The sequence below is a fragment of the Anomaloglossus baeobatrachus genome, chromosome 1, assembly GCF_048569485.1.
Source record: "Anomaloglossus baeobatrachus isolate aAnoBae1 chromosome 1, aAnoBae1.hap1, whole genome shotgun sequence".
NCBI classification, from domain to species: domain Eukaryota; kingdom Metazoa; phylum Chordata; class Amphibia; order Anura; family Aromobatidae; genus Anomaloglossus; species Anomaloglossus baeobatrachus.
Window position 1 is genome coordinate 643,106,391 of NC_134353.1, and position 21,925 is coordinate 643,128,315.

A 21,925-nucleotide genomic window follows, 5' to 3' on the forward strand; every position below is an offset into this window, starting at 1 on the left:
ACCTAATCTCCAGGCTGTTTGGGAGACCAGCACAGTCACAATTTGGAGATGATATTCAAGATTAATGAAAGAGGAGATAGTAATTAATATCCTGACTCTAGTCACAGAGATAATGGTAGGGTTGCCCCTGGTTACAGTCAGGTAATTATATGTGGGGGACACCTGGTCACAGGGGGATGATGACAAACTGCATGGTGTGCACGGCTGCATATTTAAGCCTAAAAAATGACTGAAAAAACAGTCAATATTTGTGACCAAAATAAATCCAGCTCATGTATCCGTACACGGGCTCCTATGGCAGGAGTACGGCGCCCGCATCAGTAGTGATGAGCGAGGGGACGTTACAGGGACATCTAGTGGCCAATATGAAAACTGCAATCATATGCATTAAAAGAGCGGACGAAGCGTAGCGTCGCCTCAGAGCACCACTACCCGCAACCTCCACCACCGAAGGAGAAACGGACAAGAATGGGATTTCTACGTCCTTACCTACAGAAACCCAGTGACCAATCCGAAGTCTTCTTTCAGCGGACACGACTAGCCGTTACACGCACAGTTATTGGCTAATTCTGATGCTTCCTCTTATTGGCTGACAATGTAGCGGTAGTAAGTTTGTATCGTTCACTTCCGGCGCGTGTTGTCAACATCCGGTGTGTCCAGCCCTCCCGTGCAGTGGCCGGTTCACAGACGGTTCTTCGGTGTCCGGAGGGTGGCGCTGCGCCTCCGGGGACTGCACAATGTCGGACACATGGAGCTCCATACAGGCCCACAAGAAGCAGCTGGACTATCTGCGGGAGAGGCTGCAGCGCCGGAGGAAAGATGTCAGCTCGCAGCTGGCGCTCGGTGAGGGGCTCCGTTGGCAGGGTAGCCACTAATATCAGCCCTGCTTTCCCGGGGGGGGGGGGGGGTATAACCCACTCCTGTCTGCCCTGCTTTCCCGGGGGGGGGTATGACCCGCTCCTGTCTGCCCTGCTCTCCTGGTGGGGGTGGGAGGGGGTATAACCCACTCCTGTCTGCCCTGCTCTCCCGGGGGGGGGGTATGACCCACTCCTGTCTGCCCTGCTTTCCCGGGGGGGGTATGACCCACTCCTGTCTGCCCTGCTTTCCCGGGGGGGGGTATGACCCGCTCCTGTCTGCCCTGCTTTCCCGGGGGGGGGGTATGACCCGCTCCTGTCTGCCCTGCTTTCCCGGGGGGGGGGGGGTATGACCCGCTCCTGTTTGCCCTGCTTTCCCGGGGGGGGGGGGGGGTATGACCCGCTCCTGTCTGCCCTGCTTTCCCGGGGGGGTATGACCCGCTCCTGTCTGCCCTGCTTTCCCGGGGGGGTATGACCCGCTCCTGTCTGCCCTGCTTTCCCGGGGGAAGTATGACCCGCTCCTGTCTGCCCTGCTTTCCCGGGGGAAGTATGACCCGCTCCTGTCTGCCCTGCTTTCCCGGGGGAAGTATGACCCGCTCCTGTCTGCCCTGCTTTCCCGGGGGAAGTATGACCCGCTCCTGTCTGCCCTGCTTTCCCGGGGGAAGTATGACCCGCTCCTGTCTGCCCTGCTTTCCCGGGGGAAGTATGACCCGCTCCTGTCTGCCCTGCTTTCCCGGGGGAAGTATGACCCGCTCCTGTCTGCCCTGCTTTCCCGGGGGAAGTATGACCCGCTCCTGTCTGCCCTGCTTTCCCGGGGGAAGTATGACCCGCTCCTGTCTGCCCTGCTTTCCCGGGGGAAGTATGACCCGCTCCTGTCTGCCCTGCTTTCCCGGGGGAAGTATGACCCGCTCCTGTCTGCCCTGCTTTCCCGGGGGAAGTATGACCCGCTCCTGTCTGCCCTGCTTTCCCGGGGGAAGTATGACCCGCTCCTGTCTGCCCTGCTTTCCCGGGGGAAGTATGACCCGCTCCTGTCTGCCCTGCTTTCCCGGGGGAAGTATGACCCGCTCCTGTCTGCCCTGCTTTCCCGGGGGAAGTATGACCCGCTCCTGTCTGCCCTGCTTTCCCGGGGGAAGTATGACCCGCTCCTGTCTGCCCTGCTTTCCCGGGGGAAGTATGACCCGCTCCTGTCTGCCCTGCTTTCCCGGGGGAAGTATGACCCGCTCCTGTCTGCCCTGCTTTCCCGGGGGAAGTATGACCCGCTCCTGTCTGCCCTGCTTTCCCGGGGGAAGTATGACCCGCTCCTGTCTGCCCTGCTTTCCCGGGGGAAGTATGACCCGCTCCTGTCTGCCCTGCTTTCCCGGGGGGGGTATGACCCGCTCCTGTCTGCCCTGCTTTCCCGGGGGAAGTATGACCCGCTCCTGTCTGCCCTGCTTTCCCGGGGGAAGTATGACCCGCTCCTGTCTGCCCTGCTTTCCCGGGGGGGGTATGACCCGCTCCTGTCTGCCCTGCTTTCCCGGGGGGGGGTATGACCCGCTCCTGTCTGCCCTGCTTTCCCGGGGGGGGGTATGACCCGCTCCTGTCTGCCCTGCTTTCCCGGGGGGGGGGTATGACCCGCTCCTGTCTGCCCTGCTTTCCCGGGGGGGGGTATGACCCGCTCCTGTCTGCCCTGCTTTCCCGGGGGGGTATGACCCGCTCCTGTCTGCCCTGCTTTCCCGGGGGGGGTATGACCCGCTCCTGCCTGCCCTGCTTTCCCGGGGGGGGGGGGTGGGAGGGGGTATAACCCACTCCTGTCTGCCCTGCTTTCCCGGGGGGGGGGTATGACCCGTTCCTGTCTGCCCTGCTTTCCCGGCGGGGTATGACCCGCTCCTGTCTGCCCTGCTTTCCCGGGGGGGGGGGGGGGGTGGGAGCCGTTGCTGTCTGCCCTGCTTTCCCGGGGGGGTATGACCCGCTCCTGTCTGCCCTGCTCTCCTGGTGGGGGTGGGAGGGGGTATAACCCACTCCTGTCTGCCCTGCTCTCCCGGGGGAGGGGGGGTATGACCCGCTCCTGTCTGCCCTGCTTTCCTGGGGGGGCGGTATAACCCATTCCTGTCTGCCCTGCTTTCTCGGGGGGTAGGTATAACCCACTCCCGTCTGCCCTGTTTTCTTGGGGGCTAACCCACTCATGTCTGCTGTTTCTCCTCAGATCTGCAGAGCCCGGAGGCCAGCCTGGCTTCTTCCTTCCGCAGTGACAGCCCGGTCCCTGCAACATCCTCAGAAGTGACCCCTGACCCCGAGCTGGAGAGGAAGCTCCTGCACCACCTGGCAGATCTTTCTCTGGTCCTACCTGCAGACTCCGCGGCCATCCAGCAGGCCATTACCACGGTGAGGACCAGCACCTCTGCTACTGGACTAATTCTGCAGTGGCCAGATACATGGTGCTGTTGTGCATCCATCCATTGTAGGGCGAGATCTCCTCAAGGACTACATGACAATAGATGAATGACAGATGACGCTGAGGCCTGTCATACATTGCCCCTACTCCTGTACCAAACCACATTCTCTTAATGAGAAGATCCTCTTTAAAGGGAACCGCACGTAAAAAGACACAACCTGCAGATATGGTGTTAATCTGAATGTTAATAGTGTTGTAAGGCCGTGAGTCCGCTGCACTGAGAGCGGGGGGAAATGCACGTTATTCCTCCGGTTTTCTCATACAATTACATAGTGAACGGTAGCTGTAATTTCATCTCGCCACTGACTGACGGCCATCTCATCAGGGCAGAGGCGGCTGTCAGTCAGTGCCGAGTCATGGTTACAGCAACCGCTATGTACTGAGCGGTGACTGGAGCCATGCCATCTGTACCTCTATGACTGGAAGCCAGAGGCTGCTGGGAAGAATAAAGGTTGTTTCTTACTAGCACCAGGGCTCTAAGTGTGAACGCATCGTGGCTTTAGAACACCATTAACCTGCAGATTATCTACATATCTGAAAAATGTAAAAAAAAATTATCGGGACAACCTACTTATAAAATCCAATATTGTTTATTGACGATCCATTAAAACATGCTCTGTTAGCGGGAATACATCATCTGACGCGTTTCCAGCATATGAATACTACCCTTAGTCATAGAGAGAATCTCCATATCATAGCATTTTTTTATATGGCAGGTTAGCTTTATGGGCTAAAATCACACATTATTCCCTATTGAGGATAGGGGACAACTTGCTGATTACTGGGGACACCTAAGCAACCCCAAGAACACATTTCTAGAGCCCGTCTTGACTGGAATAGAGATTTCTTTATCGTTCCTATGGGAGACCCAGACCATGGGTGTTTAGCTTCTGCCTCCGGAGGACACACAAAGTACTACACTAAAAAGTGTAGCTCCTCCCTCTGAGCTTATACACCCCCTGATGAGCAGACCCAGCCAGTTTATCGCTTTGTGTTCAGCAGGCATACATCCACACATGCATTCTCATCTGATTTTTGATTTTTGGAAAGAGTTTGAAGAAAAGCGGGTCCAAGTCTGGACTCCCGGCATGTCCCTTCTCACCCCACTGTGTCGGCGGTGTTGTTAAGGTTGATTCCAAGGCTGGAGCCTTACATGCCGCGCTCCTTCACCATCCCTCCTGGGCTCTGGATTGAAGCGGGAGCCAGCACGGTCTCCATGCTTGGCAGGAGACCGGTCTCCATCCGCAGCCCTTCAGGACCCTGCTGGACCGGAGCACTCATCCCCAGGGACTTGGAACCCTGCGTCTCAGCAAGCTAAGTACCTGAGACGTTTATATATTGGGGGTCCCTGTACTTTATAGTCGTGGGAGAGTGTGCTGATTGTGTTTTATGACATTTCCGGCGGGTTCTCTGGCTGTCGCCTGAGAACCGCGCCGATGGTGCCTGCGCGCCGGCCGCGCCGCTCAAATTTAGGCCCCGACTTCGCCGGAGGCCTAGTTTCAGTTTCACTGCCCTCGCATGTCACTCATGCAGAGAGACAGGCTCGGCTCCGCCCGGCGGCCGTTCTGCACAGGGGAGGGACACTTCCCACTGCAGTGTGTGTCCCCTCCCCTGTAGGTCTCTATGGCCCTCCAGATCTCGCTCCTCAGCAAGTCCCGCCCCCTCTCTTCGCTCCGGCGGCCATTTTCTCAGCGTTCTCTCTGCATTGCAGCGCTGGTCTGCAGCATCTCTGCTGAGTTGCTGTGCTTGGGGGTCCGGGCTTCGGGATCTGGAGAGCACACAACACCGCTCACAGCGGTCTGGTAAGCCACAACCGGTCTCCGGTTGTGGACCTCTGATTATACTCTCTGGGGTTCATTCTCTGGCAGAGCCCCCACTCCAGCAGCATGTCTCACACGAGGAGCAAGGCTCCAAAGCTGTATTCAGTAGCACTGCATGTAAGCTCCTGCTGCCTGAACCGAGCATATTCCCACATTGTGATGCCTGCTCTAACCTGGCAGTGCCTCAGCCTGGAGTCTCACACCCAGTGGTCTCTCAGGCTGCTCCTGTGGCTGAACCCCCGGCTTGGGTAGAATCCTTTTTTAGGTCTATCTCCCAGTCTTTTGCTGACTCCATGGGACTTCTGTCCAGGACTTTGCTGAACATGCATCAGCCCCTTTCACAGGGTGTCTCTGCTGCTAGGGGTCTCTCAGGACCGGAGCTCACAGAGGATTCATCATCTGGTCCCAGACCCCGTCCTTCTAAGAAGAGACGCAGGGTTCCCTCTCCTTCCTCGTCCCGCGGCTCTGATTCAGGAGCTGACTCGCAGGACGAGGAGGATGCCTTTACGGGGGGCTCGGAGGTTAACTCCATGTACCCCATTGATCTGTCCAAAAGTGACTCAGATGTTAGTGATATGATTGCGTCCATTAATTCTGTACTGGATCTCAATCTGCCAGTATCAGAGGAGCAACCCTCTCTGGCAGAAAAGCACCAGTTTACATCGCCTAAGAGGACAAAGAGTGTGTTCTTTAACCACTCCAGTTTTCAGGCCGCTGTGACCAAGCCCAGGGCCTGTCCTGACAAACGCTTCCCAAAGCGTGGTTCTGATGACCGCTTTCCTTTTCCACCTGAGGTGGTCAAGAAGTGGGCTCATTCCCCAAAGGTAGACCCCCCCGGTGTCTAGACTCTCAGCCCGGACCGTTGTATCGGTGGCTGATGGCACCTATCTTAAGGATTCCACTGACCACCAGATTGACCTTCTGGCCAAATCCGTATATGAAGCGGCGGGGGCTTCGTTCTCCCCGACTTTTGCAGCAGTGTGGGCTCTCAAAGCCATCTCTGCTTCTCTAGAGGGGATGCATTCCCTCGCCAGGGAATCTATGCCCGAAATGGTTACCTTAACTTCCCAAGCTTCAGCTTTTTCATCCTATGCCATGTCTGCCATGCTGGAGGCTTCTCACCGCACTGCGGTGGCTTCGGCTAATTCCCTCGCTATCCGCAGGATCTTGTGGCTTCGAGAGTGGAAGGCAGATGCTTCTTCAAAGAAGTTCCTTGCTGGACTCCCTTTTGCTGGGTCCCGGCTGTTCGGTGAACAGCTGGATGAAATTATTAAGGAAGCTACTGGCGGGAAGAGTACTTCCATGCCACAAACCAAAACCAGGAAACCTGTCCAGGGCAGGAATCAGTCGAGGTTTCGTTCCTTTCGTTCCTCCAACTGGTCGTCCTCTAAGCCCTCGGCCTCGTCCACTAACTCAGCCAAGGACCAGAAACCCAACTGGCTCCCAAAAGCGCGTCCACAAAAGACCACAGGAGCTGCTGCCACTAAGGCAGCCTCCTCTTGACTATCTGTCCGCGCCAGCAACGTCCTTAGTCGGTGGCAGGCTCTCCCACTTTGGCGACGCGTGGTTTCAAGACGTCTCCGATAAGTGGGTGAGAGATATCATCTCCCAAGGCTACAGGATAGAATTCTCTTCCAGCCCGCCAAACAGATTTTTTCTGTCAACTCCCCCCTGCTCCAAGGCCGCCGCCTTCTCACAGGCCGTGGCATCCTTGCAGGCCAACGGAGTAATTGTACCGGTTCCCGCCCGGGAACGGTTCAGAGGTTTCTACTCAAATCTCTTCCTAGTCCCCAAAAAGGACGGTTCCTTCCGGCCCATCCTGGATCTCAAGCTTCTCAACAAGCATGTTCAGGTGCGGCATTTTCGCATGGAGTCTCTGTGATCAGTCATTGCCTCAATGACCCAAGGGGATTTCCTGGCATCCATCGACATCAGAAATGCCTATCTGCATGTGCCAATTGCAGTTTCACACCAGCGTTGGCTACGTTTTGCAATCGGAGAGGAACATTTCCAATTCGTGGCTCTCCCCTTCGGGTTGGCCACAGCTCCTCGGGTATTCACCAAGGTCATGGCAGCAGTGATTGCGGTCCTGCACCTACAGGGGTTGGCAGTGATCCCTTACCTGGACGACCTTCTAGTCAAGGCTTCATCCAGCGCAGACTGTCAGCGGAGTGTCTCGCTCACTCTCGCCACTCTAGCCCAATTCGGGTGGCTTGTCAATCTTCCCAAATCCACTCTGACTCCGACCCAGAGTCTCTAGGGATGCAGTTCGAGACTTTGCCGGCACTTGTGAAGTTGCCCTTAGTCAAACAGCAGTCCCTCCAACTGGCGGTGCGCTCTCTGCTGAGGCCCCGCCGTTATTCCCTCAGGCGCCTGATGCAGGTGCTGGGTCAAATGGTGGCGTCAATGGAGGCTGTTCCCTTTGCCCAGTTCCATCTGCGTCCCCTGCAGCTGGACATTCTCCGCTGTTGGGACAAGCGGTCTTCCTCCTTGCACAGGTTAGTGGCTCTGTCGCCACAGACCAGGAGCTCTCTTCAGTGATGGCTTCGGCCCCTCTCTCTGTCCCAGGGGCGCTCCTTTCTGGCCCCGTCCTGGGTGATCCTCACCACGGATGCCAGTCTATCCGGCTGGGGAACGGTATGTCTCCACCACCGAGCGCAGGGCACTTGGACTCCGTCCGAGTCAGCCCTTTCGATCAATGTGCTGGAAAAAAGAGCCGTGCTTCTGGCTCTCCTAGCTTTTCACCATCTGCTGGCGGGCAGGCACATCCGAGTCCAGTCGGACAACGCGACAGCGGTTGCCTACATCAATCACCAAAGCGGGACACGCAGCCGTCTGGCAATGTTGGAGGTACAACGCATCCTTCAATGGGCGGAGGACTCAAAGTCCACCATATCCGCAGTCCACATTCCAGGCGTGGAAAACTGGGAGGCAGATTATCTCAGCCGTCAAACCGTGGACAGTGGCGAGTGGGCCCTGCACCCGGCAGTTTTTCAGTCAATCTGCCGCAAATGGGGCACTCCGGATGTGGACCTAATGGCATCCCGTCACAACAACAAAGTTCCCGTTTACGTGGCTCGCTCCCACGATCCTCAGGCATTCGCTGCGGACGCTCTGGTTCAAGACTGGTCCCAGTTTCGTCTGTCCTACGTGTTTCCCCCTCTAGCTCTCTTGCCCAGAGTCCTGCGCAAGATCAGAATGGAGGGCCGTCGAGTCATCCTCATTGCTCCTGACTGGCCCAGGCGAGCTTGGTACCCAGACCTGCTCCTTCTGTCCGTAGAGGTGCCGTCTCTCAGAAGGTCCGTTTTTCCGCCTGAATTCTGCGGCTCTCAAATTGACGGCGTGGCTCTTGAGTCCTGGATCTTGACTTCTTCTGGTATCCCTCCTGAAGTCATCTCCACTATGACTCGGGCCCGTAAGTCTTCCCCCGCCAAGATCTATCACAGGACTTGAAAAATTTTCCTGTCCTGGTGTCGCTCTTCTGGCCATCCTCCTTGGCCTTTTTCCTTGCCGACCCTTCTGTCCTTTCTACAGTCCGGTCTGCAGCTGGGACTGTCCCTCAACTCTCTCAAGGGACAAGTCTCAGCTCTGTCAGTGTTGTTCCAGCGGCGTCTCGCCCGGCTGGCTCAGGTCCGCACCTTCTTGCAGGGCGCGTCTCACATCATTCCGCCTTACCGGCGGCCCTTGGATCCCTGGGACCTCAATTTGGTTCTCACGGTTTTGCAGAAACCCCCCTTTAAGCCTCTTAGGGAGGTTTCTTTGTTTCGTCTTTCACAGAAAGTGGTCTTTCTAGTGGCCATAACTTCCCTCAAGAGAGTCTCCGATTTGGTTGCGCTCTCTTCGGAGTCACCTTTTTTGGTTTTTCATCAAGACAAGGTGGTTCTCCGTCCGACTCCGGACTTTCTTCCTAAGGTGGTCTCTCCTTTCCACCTTAACCAGGACATTACCCTACCTTCCTTTTGTCCGGCTCCTGTTCATCGCTTTGAAAAAGCGCTGCATACTCTGGATCTGGTGCGTGCTCTCCGGATCTATCTGTCTCGCTCCGCTGCTCTTAGGCGGTGCACTTCTCTTTTTGTGCTAACCACAGGTCGGCGCAAGGGCCTCTCTGCTTCTAAGCCGACCTTAGCCCGTTGGATTAGGTCGACCATTTCGGACGCCTACCAGTATTCTCAGGTGCCTCCCCCGCCGGGGATCAAGGCACACTCGACCAGAGCTGTCGGTGCCTCTTGGGCTTTCAGGCACCAGGCTACGGCTCAACAAGTCTGTCAGGCTGCCACTTGGACTAGCCTGCATACCTTTTCAAAGCACTACCAAGTGCATGCTCATGCTTCGGCAGATGCGAGCTTGGGCAGACGCATCCTTCAGGCGGCTGTCGCCCATTTGTGAAGTTAGGTTCTGCCTACTTCTTAGTTTTTCTGTTTATTTCCCACCCATGGACTGCTTTGAGACGTCCCATGGTCTGGGTCTCCCATAGGAACGATAAAGAAAAAGAGAATTTTGTTTACTTACCGTAAATTCTTTTTCTTCGGCGCTCTATTGGGAGACCCAGACGATTGGGTGTATAGCTACTGCCTCCGGAGGCCACACAAAGCATTACACTAAAAAGTGTAAGGCCCCTCCCCTTCTGGCTATACACCCCCAGTGGGATCACTGGCTCACCAGTTTTCTGCTTTGTGCGAAGGAGGTCAGACATCCACGCATAGCTCCACTGTTTAGTCAGCAGTAGCTGCTGACTATATCGGATGGAAGAAAAGAGGGCCCATACTAGGGCCCCCAGCATGCTCCCTTCTCACCCCGCTTGTGGTTTGTAAGGTTGAGGTACCTATTGCTGGTACGGCGGCTGGAGCCCACATGCTGTTTTCCTTCCACATCCCCCTGAGGGGCTCTGAGGAAGTGGGATCTTACCGGCCCCAAAGCCCTGAGGCCGGGCTCCATCCACAGACCCATTGAACCTGCTGGATACGGAGCTGGGTACCGTTCAGGGACATGGCCCTGCACCATTCAGGTACTCTGTGTCCCCGTACACACAGGCACAGCACACTCCAGACTTGCTGGGTGTGCTAGTGCGCCGGGGACAGTAAAGGGTTACAGTCACTGCAGCCTAGCTGAGTGACTTTATGTATGGGGAACTACCGCGCCGGACGCTCCGGGAGCGGCGGCGCGGCTGGGACTTGTAGTGCGCCGGGGACTTAGCGCCGACCGCGCTTTTACGGCGGCGGCGCTTATAAATCCAGTCCCCGGCTTTTGCGGCCTAGCTCCGCTTCGTTCCCGCCCCCACCCTGTCAATCAGGGTAGGGGAGAGACGCTGTACAATCAGCAGCGCCGAGGGCTGGAGCCTTATTTACATGCTCCAGCCCTCTCACTGGACACTGTGGGACGCCGGTTTCCCGCTCTGACTTGGGGGCACGCCCACGGCCCGCCCCTACTCACACGAGCTGGAGAAGACGCCGGCAGCCATTCCTGCAGTCCGAGCTGAGAGATCGGACTCTGGGCGACCAGGCACAGGACTAGGGCGACCACACACCCGCTTATAGGCGGGCGGTAAGCGGCACCTGAAGTGCTGACCCCACTAAATACCGCAGTTGTCCATTTGTATTTTTATGCTTACACTGCATAGGTCGCTATTTTTGGCTATATGCCCTCTTAGATGGCGACACATCAGCAGCAGGAAAGCAGGGGTGCTAAGGCACAGGCTTTCTATGCTGCTTGTATTGCATGTACTGATGTGTTCATGTGTATTTATGCTTGTATGCTATACACTGCACTGTACGGTCGCTAGTCTGGGCTATTTTCGCCTAGAATGACTAGACTACAGCAGCAGAAAAGCAGGGGTGCTGAGGCACAGGTTTTTTCTATGCTGCTTGTATTGCAGGGGTTGCAGTGTTCATTTGTACTTATGCTTGTATGCTATACATTGCACTGTATGGTCGATATTCTGGGCTATATTCCCCTAGATGGCTAGTCTACAGCAGCAGAAAAGCAGGGGTGCCAAGGCACAGGCTTTCTATGCTGCTTGTATTGCATGTGCTGCAGTGTTTATTGTACTTTATGCTTGTATGCTATACATTGCATTGTACGGTCGCCATTCTTGGCTCTATGTCCTAGATGGCTAGTCGGCAGCAGCATATAAGCAACACAGGCTTTCGATGCTGTTTTTACTGCATGTGATACTGTTCCACGGCACTGAACCCCATTGTGTGCAATGCTCCCCTGGAGCACTTGGTCAGCCGGGGTCTCTACTAGACGTGGCCAAAGGAACCACCTGTCAACCCTGTCCAAGGACAGGGATGGAGTTGAATTGGGATAGAGACTTGCAGTCCGGACAGGCCATGGGCAAATCATTGCTCCCTGGCCACCCTCATTGGGAATAAAATCGGTTCCCCGGGGGGGGTCCCAGGAGGCTCTCTGTATGATGACGCAGACGTAGCTCATCAGGACTTTGATCCTGACAACGCTCTCAATCCGGATACACCGGATGGTGACGCCATAAGGAATGATCCTATAGCGTCCATCAATGGAATGTTGGATCTTTCTCCCTCAGCTCCCCCAGCGGAGGAGTCAGCTTCACAGCAGGAGAAGTCCCATTTCTGTAGCTCAAACGTATATTGAGTATTTTTCTGGCCACGCTGACTTCAGAGAAGCAGTCCAGGAACACCACGCTTACCAGATAAGCGTTTTCTCCAAACGTATTAAGGATACACGTTATCCTTTTCCCCCTGACGTGGTCAAGCGCGGGACCCAGGGTCCAAAGGTGGATTCTCCAATCTCCAGGCTTACGGCTAGAGCTATAGTTGCAGTGGAGATGGGACTTCACTTAAAGATGCCAGACAGATAGACTGTGGTTGAAATCTGTCTATGAGGATATCGGCGTGTCGGTTGCTCCGGCATTTACAGCCGTATGGGCACCCTAAGCTTTTCAGCTGTTCTTGCACAGCTGGTCTTGAGCATATGTACATTTGTGCCGCAGGGGCGTCCGTATCCTCGCAATGTCTGCATTGCGACTTACCCTATTAATGCTGTCCTGGAAGGACAGTCGAGGTTTCGGTCCTTCCCAAGCTCGGGCAGGTCCCAATTGTCCTCGTCCAAAAGAGCTGAAAAGCCTCAGAAGGGCTCAGTTTCCGGGGGCTCAATCACGCCCAAGGAAGGCAGCCGGAGGAACCGCTACCAAGGCGGTCTCCTCATGACTCTCAGCTCTCTCATCTCTCCGCATCCGCGGTTGATGGCAGACTCGCTCGCCTTTGGCGACATTTAGCTGCCACAGGTCACAGACCGGTGGGTGAGGGACATTGTGCCCACGTGCACAGGACAGAGTTCTGTTCTCGTCCTCCGACTCGATTCTTCAGAACGTCCCCACCTCCCCACCGAGCCGATGCTCTTCTGCAGGCAGAAGGAGTGGTAATCCCTGTTCCTCTTCAGGAACAAGACACGGTTTTCCTCCAATCTGGTTGTGGTGCCAAAAAAGGATGGCTCTTTCCGTTCCGTTCTGGACCTAAAACTGCTCAACAAGCACGTGGAGGCCAGGCGGTTCCGGATGAAACCCTCCGCTCCGTCATTGCCTCAATGTCTCAAGGATATTTCCTAGCATCAATAGACATCAAAGATGCTTATCTCCACGTGCCGATTGCTACAGAGCACCAATGTTTTCTACGTTTCGTGATGGGAGACGACCATCTTCAGTTCGTAGCTCTGCCATTCGGTCTGGCGACAACCCCACGGGTGTTCACCAAGGTCATGGCGGCAGTGGTAGCAGTCTTGCACTCACAGGGACACTCTGTGATCCCTTACTTGGACGATCTACTTGTCAAGGCACCCTCTCAAGAGGCATGCCAATTCAGCCTGACTGTTGCGCTGGAGACTCTCCAGACGTTCGGGTGGATCATCGACTTCTCAAAGTCAAACCTGTCACCGACCCAATCACTAACGTATCTTGGTATGGAGTTTCATACTCTCTCAGCGATAGTGAAGCTTCCGCTGGACAAGCAGCGGTCACTACAGACTGGGGTGCAGACTCTCCGTCAAGGTCAGTCGCACTCCTTAAGACGCCTCATGCACTTCCTCGGGAAGATGGTGGCGGCAATGGAGGCGGTTCCGTTTGCGCAGTTTCATCTGCGTCCTCTTATTGGGACATTCTCCGCCAATGGGACGGGAAGTCAACATCCCTGAACAGGAAAGTCTCCTTTTCACAGAAGGACTCTCTGCAATGGTGGCTTCTTCCCACCTCATTATCACAGGGAAGATCCTTCCTACCACCATCTTGGGCGGTAGTCACGACAGACGCGAGTCTGTCAGGGTGGGGAGCAGTTTTTTCTCCACCACAGGGCTCAGGGTACGTGGACTCAGCAGGAGTCCACCCTTCAGATCCATGTTCTGGAAATCAGAGCAGTGTATCTTGCCCTACTAGCCTTCCAGCAGTGGCTGGAAGGAAAGCAGATCCGAATTCAGTCGGACAACTCCACAGCGGTGGCATACATCAATCACCAAGGAGGGACACGCAGTCGGCAAGCCTTCCAGGAAGTCCGGCGGATTCTGACGTGGGTGGAAGCCACGGCCTCCACCGTATCCGCAGTTCACATCCCCGGCGTAGAAAACTGGGAAGCAGACTTCCTCAGCCGCCAGGGCATGGACGCAGGGGAATGGTCCCTTCGCCCGGACGTGTTTCAGGAAATCTGTAGCCGCTGGGGAAGGCCGGACGTCGACCTAATTGCCTCCAGGCACAACAACAAGGTCCCAACCTTCATAGCACGGTCTCGCGATCACAGAACTCTGGCGGCAGACGCCTTAGTGCAAGATTGGTCGCAGTTCCGGCTCCCTTATGTGTTCCCACCTCTGGCACTCTTGCCCAGAGTGCTACGCAAGATCAGATCCGACTGCAGCCGCGTCATACTCGTCGCCCCAGACTGGCCAAGGAGGGCGTGGTATCCGGATCTGTGGCATCTCACGGTCGGCCAACCGTCGGCACTACCAGACCGACCAGACTTACTGTCCCAAGGGCCGTTTTTCCATCGGAATTCTGCGGCCCTGAACCTGACTGTGTGGCCATTGAGTCCTGGATCCTAGGGTCTTCAGGATTATCCCAAGGGGTCGTTGCCACCATGAGACAGGCTAGGAAGCCCACGTCCGCTAAGATCTACCACAGAACGTGGAGGATATTCTTATCCTGGTGCTCTGCTCAGGGAGTGTCTCCCTGGCCTTTTGCATTGCCTACCCTTCTTTCTTTCCTGCAATCTGGGTTAGAAAAAGGTTTGTCGCTCGGCTCCCTTAAAGGGCAAGTCTCGGCGCTATCCGTCTTTTTTTCAAAAGCGTCTAGCACGACTTCCTAAGGTGCGCACGTTCCTGCAGGGGGTTTGTCATATTGTACCCCCGTACAAGCGGCCGTTAGATCCATGGGATCTGAACAGGGTACTAGTTGCCCTCCAGAAGCCGCCCTTCGAGCCTCTGAGGGAGGTTTCACTTTCTAGACTATCACAGAAAGTGGCTTTTCTGGTAGCGATCACATCTCTTCGGAGAGTGTCTGAGCTAGCAGCGCTGTCATCCAAGGCTCCTTTCCTGGTCTTCCACCAGGACAAGGTAGTGCTGCGCCCCATTCAGGAGTTTCTCCCGAAGGTGGTATCCTCTTTTCATCTTAATCAGGATATCTCTTTGCCTTCGTTTTGTCCTCATGCAGTTCATCGGTATGAGAAGGATTTACATTTGTTAGATCTGGTGAGAGCACTCAGAATCTACATTTCCCGCACGGCGCCCTTGCGCCGTTCGGATGCACTCTTTGTCCTTGTCGCTGGTAAGCGCAAAGGGTCGCAGGCTTCTAAGGCCACCCTGGCTTGATGGATCAAAGAACCAATTCTTGAAGCCTACCGTTCTGCTGGGCTTCCGGTTCCATCAGGGCTGAAGGCCCATTCTACCAGAGCCGTGGGTGCATCCTGGGCATTACGACACCAGGCTACGGCTCAACAGGTGTGCCAGGCAGCTACCTGGTCGAGTCTGCACACTTTCACCAAACATTATCAGGTGCATACCTATGCTTCGGCGGACGCCAGCCTAGGTAGAAGAGTCCTGCAGGCGGCAGTTGCCTCCCCGTAGGGGAGGGCTGTCTTGCAGCTCTAACATGAGGTATTTCTTTACCCACCCAGGGACAGCTTTTGGACGTCCCAATCGTCTGGGTCTCCCAATAGAGCGCCGAAGAAGAAGGGAATTTTGTTACTTACCGTAAATTCCTTTTCTTCTAGCTCTTATTGGGAGACCCAGCACCCGCCCTGTTGTCCTTCGGGATTTTTGGGTTTTTTTCGGGTACACATGTTGTTCATGTTGAACGGTTTTTCAGTTCTCCGATGTTACTCGGAGTGAATTTGTTTAACCAAGTTATTGGCTTTCCTCCTTCTTGCTTTTGCACTAAAACTGGTGAGCCAGTGATCCCACTGGGGGTGTATAGCCAGAAGGGGAGGGGCCTTACACTTTTTAGTGTAATGCTTTGTGTGGCCTCCAGAGGCAGTAGCTATACACCCAATCGTCTGGGTCTCCCAATAAGAGCTAGAAGAAAAGGAATTTACGGTAAGTAACAAAATTCCCTTCTTCTTATAGTTCCGTATTGGGAGACTCAGCTCCCTCCCTGTTGCCTGTTGGCAATTTCTTGTTCCGCGTGTTTTCACCGGCTGTTGTTGTTGACAGTCTCCGGTTGTTCCGTTTTTTGCTCTGTTTTTACTTGTGGGTGGCTATTCTCCTTCAGCTTTTGCACTAAACTGGCTAGATCTGGTTCTCCAGGGGGTGTATAAGCTCAGAGGGAGGAGCTACACTTTTAAGTGTAGTACTTTGTGTGTCCTCCGGAGGCAGTAGCTATACACCCATGGTCTGGGTCTCCCAATACGGAACTATAAGAAAAAGAATTTACGGTAAGTAAACAAAATTCTTTTTTTTCACTGTCACACACTGACAGAAATAAGTGAGCGCTGAACACTGCTTTCTCCAGCAACCATTGACAATGACTGGAGCACAAGCTGGGCACCTATGCTCCATTCCAGTCAGGATTCTACATGGCTCCAATCTTGGGATAGCAGTGGTCAACCCTCATCAATCAGAAGTTATCCCATTTACTGGGAATAGAGGATAACTTTGCTTGGGAAAACCCCTTTAACTCCTTACCAAGAGATCACTTACTGGTTCATCATATGCCAGCCCACGACTTTGATGTGTGCTAAGGAAATGAGCCCACATGTTTGCTTGCAGATGATGGTTGTGTTATTCAGCCATCATCTGCCTCTAGTTGCCACCTGCGGAGCCAAGCTTGTGGCTGTTAACATGTTAAATGCCACTGGCCCAGTGGGCACCCAGTTAGGCCATGTGCGCACATAGTGTTCTGTCCCTGCAGAAATTTCTGCAGCGATTTGAACGACACATGTGCGCTTCAAATCGCTGCAGAAATGAAAAAAATAAAACCGATTTCATGCGCTCTGACTGCAGCCCCTCCCATAGACAGAGCAGGAGCTGCAGGCAGAGCGCACGGAATAAGTGACATGTCACTTCTTAGAACGCACGCTTCGGGCAGCAGCCAAAGCGCTGCGCTCTAATACGCCACGTGCGCACAGCTCCTGCATGATCTTCATAGATTATGCTGGGGACGCAGGACGCATGCAGTTACGCTGCGGTGCAGATCACAGCGTAACTGCATGCAAATACGCAACATGCAAACATAGCCTTAGGTTGCCATGACAGTGTGTGGTCTGGTGACACCCCCGTACCTGTCGTTCAGAGAAGGGTGTTATTTCTGTGCCGTAACCACATATACCATATAAAGAGACTAACAAATACAAAGTAAAAACATAAAATGTTTTAAATAAAAGATAAAGGTTCAAATCACATCCCTTTCTAACCATGAAACATTAAAAAAAAAAAAATATATATATATATATATATATATATAATATATTAATGTTATTGCCACATCCATATAAGTTCAATCTATCAACATATAACATGAATTAACCCGATCAGTAAACAATGTAACAAGATAAATAAATCGCAATTCTGATTTTTTTTTTTTTAATTTTTTTTTCAACTGCTGCAGTAGCACAAAAATGCAATAAGTGGCGATCAAAGCAGTGTATCTATTCCCAAATGACATCAATAAAACCATAGACCTGTGTGAGGGCTGAGCCAGTCTCCCGAAAATTGAGAATGTTACAGCTCATGAAAAATGGCGACACAAGCATTTTCTTGTTTTGTTTTTATTTTCACCACTTAATTTTTTTTAAAAAAAATGCATATTTTGTATCGTTTTAATTATACTGACCTATGGAATATTACCAGGTCACTGTTTATTTAACACATTTAAAAAAAATTGCAGAATTCTTCCGCATTTGACCAAATGGCCATCCATGTAATAGAATTAGAAGGACAGCTGGAGTCAACCAGAACGAGACCTGCTCCCATTGATTGACTCTTGTGATCTACAATGGGGGTCCAACCTCTGAAGGCCATACGTCCTCTTTTGGTTCTGGTGTTGAGCACCCTGTACAATTCCCGCAGGGGTAACAGCACATGAGGATGCCTCCATTTATTGTTCTAAAAGCATGTCTGCGGCTAGCAAACATGTCGGACACCACTTCTAAGGTATATGCTTATGCAGCGGATTTTGTTGCACCAAAATCTACATGTGTTATATGGAGTTTTTTTGCAGCTTTATTGTGGATTTGCTATACACATGATCCTGTACATTCACACAGCACTTCAGGTTCCATGCAGAAAATATCCTCAGCCTGTAAATGAGATTTCTTCATCGTTCCTTCCATGGGAGACCCAGACCATGGGTGTATAGCTACTGCCTCCGGAGGACACACAAAGTACTACACTCAAAACGTGTAGCTCCTCCCTCCGGGCTATATACACCCCCTGGATGACAATCTAACCAGTTCAATGCTTTGTGTTTCAGGAGGATCACACACACACACATGCATTCTCTGATTTTTCATTTTTAAGATTTTATTTTTAAAGATATGGAAGAAAAGCGGGTCCAATCTGGACTCCCGGCATGTCCCTTCACACCCCACTGTGTCGGCGGTGCTGTTAAGGTTGACCTTGCAAGGCTGGAGCCTTCACATGCCGCGCTCCTTCAACATCCTTTTCAGGCTCTGGTTTGAAGTGGGAGCCATCACGGTCCTCTCTGCTGTGCAGGAGACCGGTCTCCATCCGCAGCCCTGTCAGGTTCCTGCTGGAGGGAGCATTTCACCTTCCCTCAGGGACATGGCCCTGCGTCTCAAAAGCTAAGTATTGAGACGTTTTTCAGGGGTCCCGGGTACTTTTATTGAGGGGAGAGTATGTTGTTTGTCTTTTACTGTAATTCCGGCCGGTTCTCGGTGTTTTTCCGGAGAACCGCGCTGGGGGTGCCTGCTCGTCGGCCACACGTTTAAAATCTAGGCCCCGGCTTCAGTTTGGGCCTAGTTTCGGTTTCAGCTTCTCTGCATGTCATTCATGCAGAGGCATGGCGTGGCGCCGCCCACCGGCCGGCCAGCAGAGGGGAGGACACTCCTCTCTGAGGAGATGTTCACTCCCCTGTATCTCTCCTTAGCCCTCCGGTTTCCCACTCTTGGGCTTCTCCCCAGCCCCCCTCCTCCTTCCAGCGCCATTTTCTCAGCGTTCTTACACTGATCGGCGCTGGATGCTGCAGCTGCTGCTTTTGGGGAAGGCTGACGCTTCACTGGGGGTCTGAGCTGTGGAATCCGGAGGGCACACAAAAACCGGTCTGGTAAGCCACAACCTCTGGTTGTGGGCTTTTTATTATACACTCTCAGGGCATTCTACAGGAGTGTATTCTAGCTGCAGAGCCTCCACCTCAGCAGCATGTCTGTCACTAGGAGCAAGGCTGCAAAGCTGTACGCTATATGCACTGCTTGTAAGCTTATTCTGCCAGAGCCAAGCACATTCCCACATTGTGATGCCTGCTCTAATATGGTGATCCCTCAGCCTGGAGCCTCCTCAGGGGTTTCTCCGGCCGCTCCAGCCCCGGTGACTGATCCCCCGGCCTGGGTAGCATCTTTTTCCAGAGCTATTTCCCAGTCCTTTGCCGACTCTATGGGACAACTGTCCCGGACACTACTGACCATGAATTAGCCCCCTTCTCAGGCCGCCTCTGTTGCCCCGAGCTCTGCAGAGCCCTCAGAGCATGTTTTAGGACCCCGTCCTCCTAAACGGAGACGCTGGGACCCTTCTCCTTCCTCGTCCCACGGCTCTGATTCACGGGCTGAGGTGCAGGGCGAGGAGGATACTTTTACTGTGGGTTCAGACGCTAGCTCTAGGTACCCCATTGCCTTGTCTGAGGATGATGCGGATGTTAGTGACTTGATTGCGTCCATTAACTCCGTCCTGAACCTCACGCCACCAGTGTCAGAGGAACCAGCCTCTCTGGTGGAGATACATCAGTTTGCCTCACCTAAGAAGGCTCGGAGTACGTTTTTTAACCACTCCAGTTTTCAGGCCACTGTCACCAAACCCAGGGCCTGTCCTGACAAACGCTTCCAAAGCGTAGTTCTGATGACCGTTTTCCCTTTCCGCCAGATGTGGTGAAGGAGTGGGCTCAGTCCCCAAAGGTAGACCCTCCGGTGTCTAGAATCTCAGCCCGCACAGTCGTAGCGGTGGCTGATGGCACCTCTCTTAAGGATCCCACTGACCGCCAGGTTGACCTTCTGGCCAAGTCTGTATATGAGGCGGCAGGAGCCTCCTTCTCCCCGTCTTTTGCGGCAGTGTGGGCTCTTAAGGCAGTCTCTGCCTCTCTGGCGGAGATACATTCCCTCACCAGGGACTCTATGCCTGAGATGGAGGCCTTAACTTCTCAGGCTTCGTCTTTTTCATCCTACGCCATGTCTGCCATTCTGGAGGCTTCTCACCGCACGGCGGTGGCCTCCGCTAACTCTCTCACGATCCGCAGGATTTTGTGGCTTCGAGAGTGGAGGGCAGACGCTTCTAAGAAGTACCTTGCGGGCCTCCCCTTTGCTGGGTCCCGGCTGTTTGGTGAACAACTGGATGAAATAATTAAGGAAGCTACTGGAGGGAAGAGTACTTCCTTGCCACAAGCTAAAGCCAAGAGACCTGTCCAGGGCAGGAACCAATCGAGGTTTCGTTCCTTTCGTTCCTCTAACTGGTCAGCCTCTAAGCCCTCAGCCTTGTCCACTACCGCAGCCAAGGATCGTAAACCCATCTGGCGCGCAAAGCCGCGTCCTCAGAAGTCCGGAGGAGCCGCTGCCACTAAGGCAGCCCCCTCTTGACTATCTGGCTGCGCCAGCAACGTCCTTGGTCGGTGGCAGGCTCTCCCGCTTTGGCGACGTGTGGTTTCAACACGTCTCCGATCAGTGGGTGCGGGATATCATCTCCCACGGCTACAGGATAGAATTTTCCTCCAGCCCGCCAAACAGATTTTTTCTGTCAACTCCCCCCTCCAAGGCCGCCGCCTTCTCTCAGGCCGTGGCATCCCTGCAGGCCAACGGTGTTATTGTTCCGGTTCCCGCTCGGGAACGGTTCAGAGGTTTCTACTCCAACCTCTTTCTAGTTCCCAAGAAGGGCGGTTCCTTCCGGCCCATCCTGCATCTCAAGCTTCTCAACAAGCATGTTCAGGTGCGGCGTTTTCGCATGGAGTCTCTCAGATCGGTCATTGCATCAATGACCCAGGGAGATTTTCTGGCATCCATCGACATCAGGGATGCCTATCTGCACGTGCCTATCGCGGTTTCACACCAGCGTTGGCTCCGCTTTGCAATCGGAGAGGAACATTTCCAATTCGTGGCTCTCCCCTTCGGGTTAGCCACGGCCCTGCGTGTTTTCACCAAGGTTATGGCAGCAGTGGTTGCGGTCCTGCACCTTCAGGGGTTGGCAGTAATCCCCTACCTGGACGACCTTCTAGTCAAGGCCTCATCCAGGACAGACTGCCAGCGGAGTGTCTCGCGCACTCTCGCCACGCTTGTCCAGTTCGGGTGGATTGTCAACCTGTCCAAGTCCAGTCTGACCCCGACCCAGGGGCTTCTGTACCTAGGGATGCAATTCGAGACTTTGCCGGAACTTGTGAAGTTGCCCTTGGTCAAACAGCAGTCCCTTCAGCTAGCGGTGCGCGCTTTGCTGAGGCACCGCCGTCATTCCATCAGACACCTCATGCAGGTGCTGGGTCAGATGGTGGCGTCAATGGAAGCGGTTCCATTTGCACAGTTCCATCTGCGTCCCCTGCAGTTGGACATTCTCCACTGTTGGAACAAGCGGACCTCTTCCCTGCACAAGCTAGTGGCTCTGTCGCCACAGACCAGGAGCTCTCTTCAGTGGTGGCTTCGGCCCCTCTCTCTGTCACAGGGACGCTCCTTTCTGACTCTGTCCTGGGTGATTCTCACCACAGATGCCAGCCTCTCCGGTTGGGGAGCAGTTTTTCTCCATCACCGAGCACAGGGCACTTGGACTCCGTCCGAATCAGCCCTCCCGATCAATGTGCTGGAGATCAGAGCTGTGTTTCTAGCTCTCCTAGCCTTGCACCACCTGTTGGCGGGCAGGCACATTCGAGTCCAGTCGGACAACGCGACAACGGTTGCCTACATCAATCACCAGGGCGGAACTCGCAGCCGCCTGGCGATGTTGGAGGTTCAACGAATCCTCCAGTGGACGGAGGACTCCAAGTCCACCATATCAGCAGTCCACATCCCAGGCGTAGAAAACTGGGAGGCCGATTATCTCAGCCGTCAAACCGTGGACAGCGGCGAGTGGGCCCTACATCCGGCAGTCTTCTGGTCAATCTGCCGCAAGTGGGGTACTCCGGAAGTGGATCTAATGGCATCCCGGCACAACAACAAGGTTCCGGTTTA

At 54.1% G+C, this 21,925-nt stretch overlaps 1 protein-coding gene across 1 annotated transcript in view; it reads left to right on the top strand.

Moving 5' to 3' along the window:
• Window positions 1–616: 616 nt before the first annotated feature.
• METTL3 (methyltransferase 3, N6-adenosine-methyltransferase complex catalytic subunit) overlaps window positions 617–21,925 on the top strand; it is a 96,507-nt gene continuing 75,198 nt past the window's right edge. Inside the window, exons 1-2 of the mRNA XM_075319551.1 lie at window positions 617–843; window positions 3,037–3,215. Of these exons, the coding sequence (XP_075175666.1) occupies window positions 738–843; window positions 3,037–3,215 (285 nt within the window). The 5' untranslated portion in view covers window positions 617–737. The remainder of the gene's footprint in view (window positions 844–3,036; window positions 3,216–21,925) is intronic.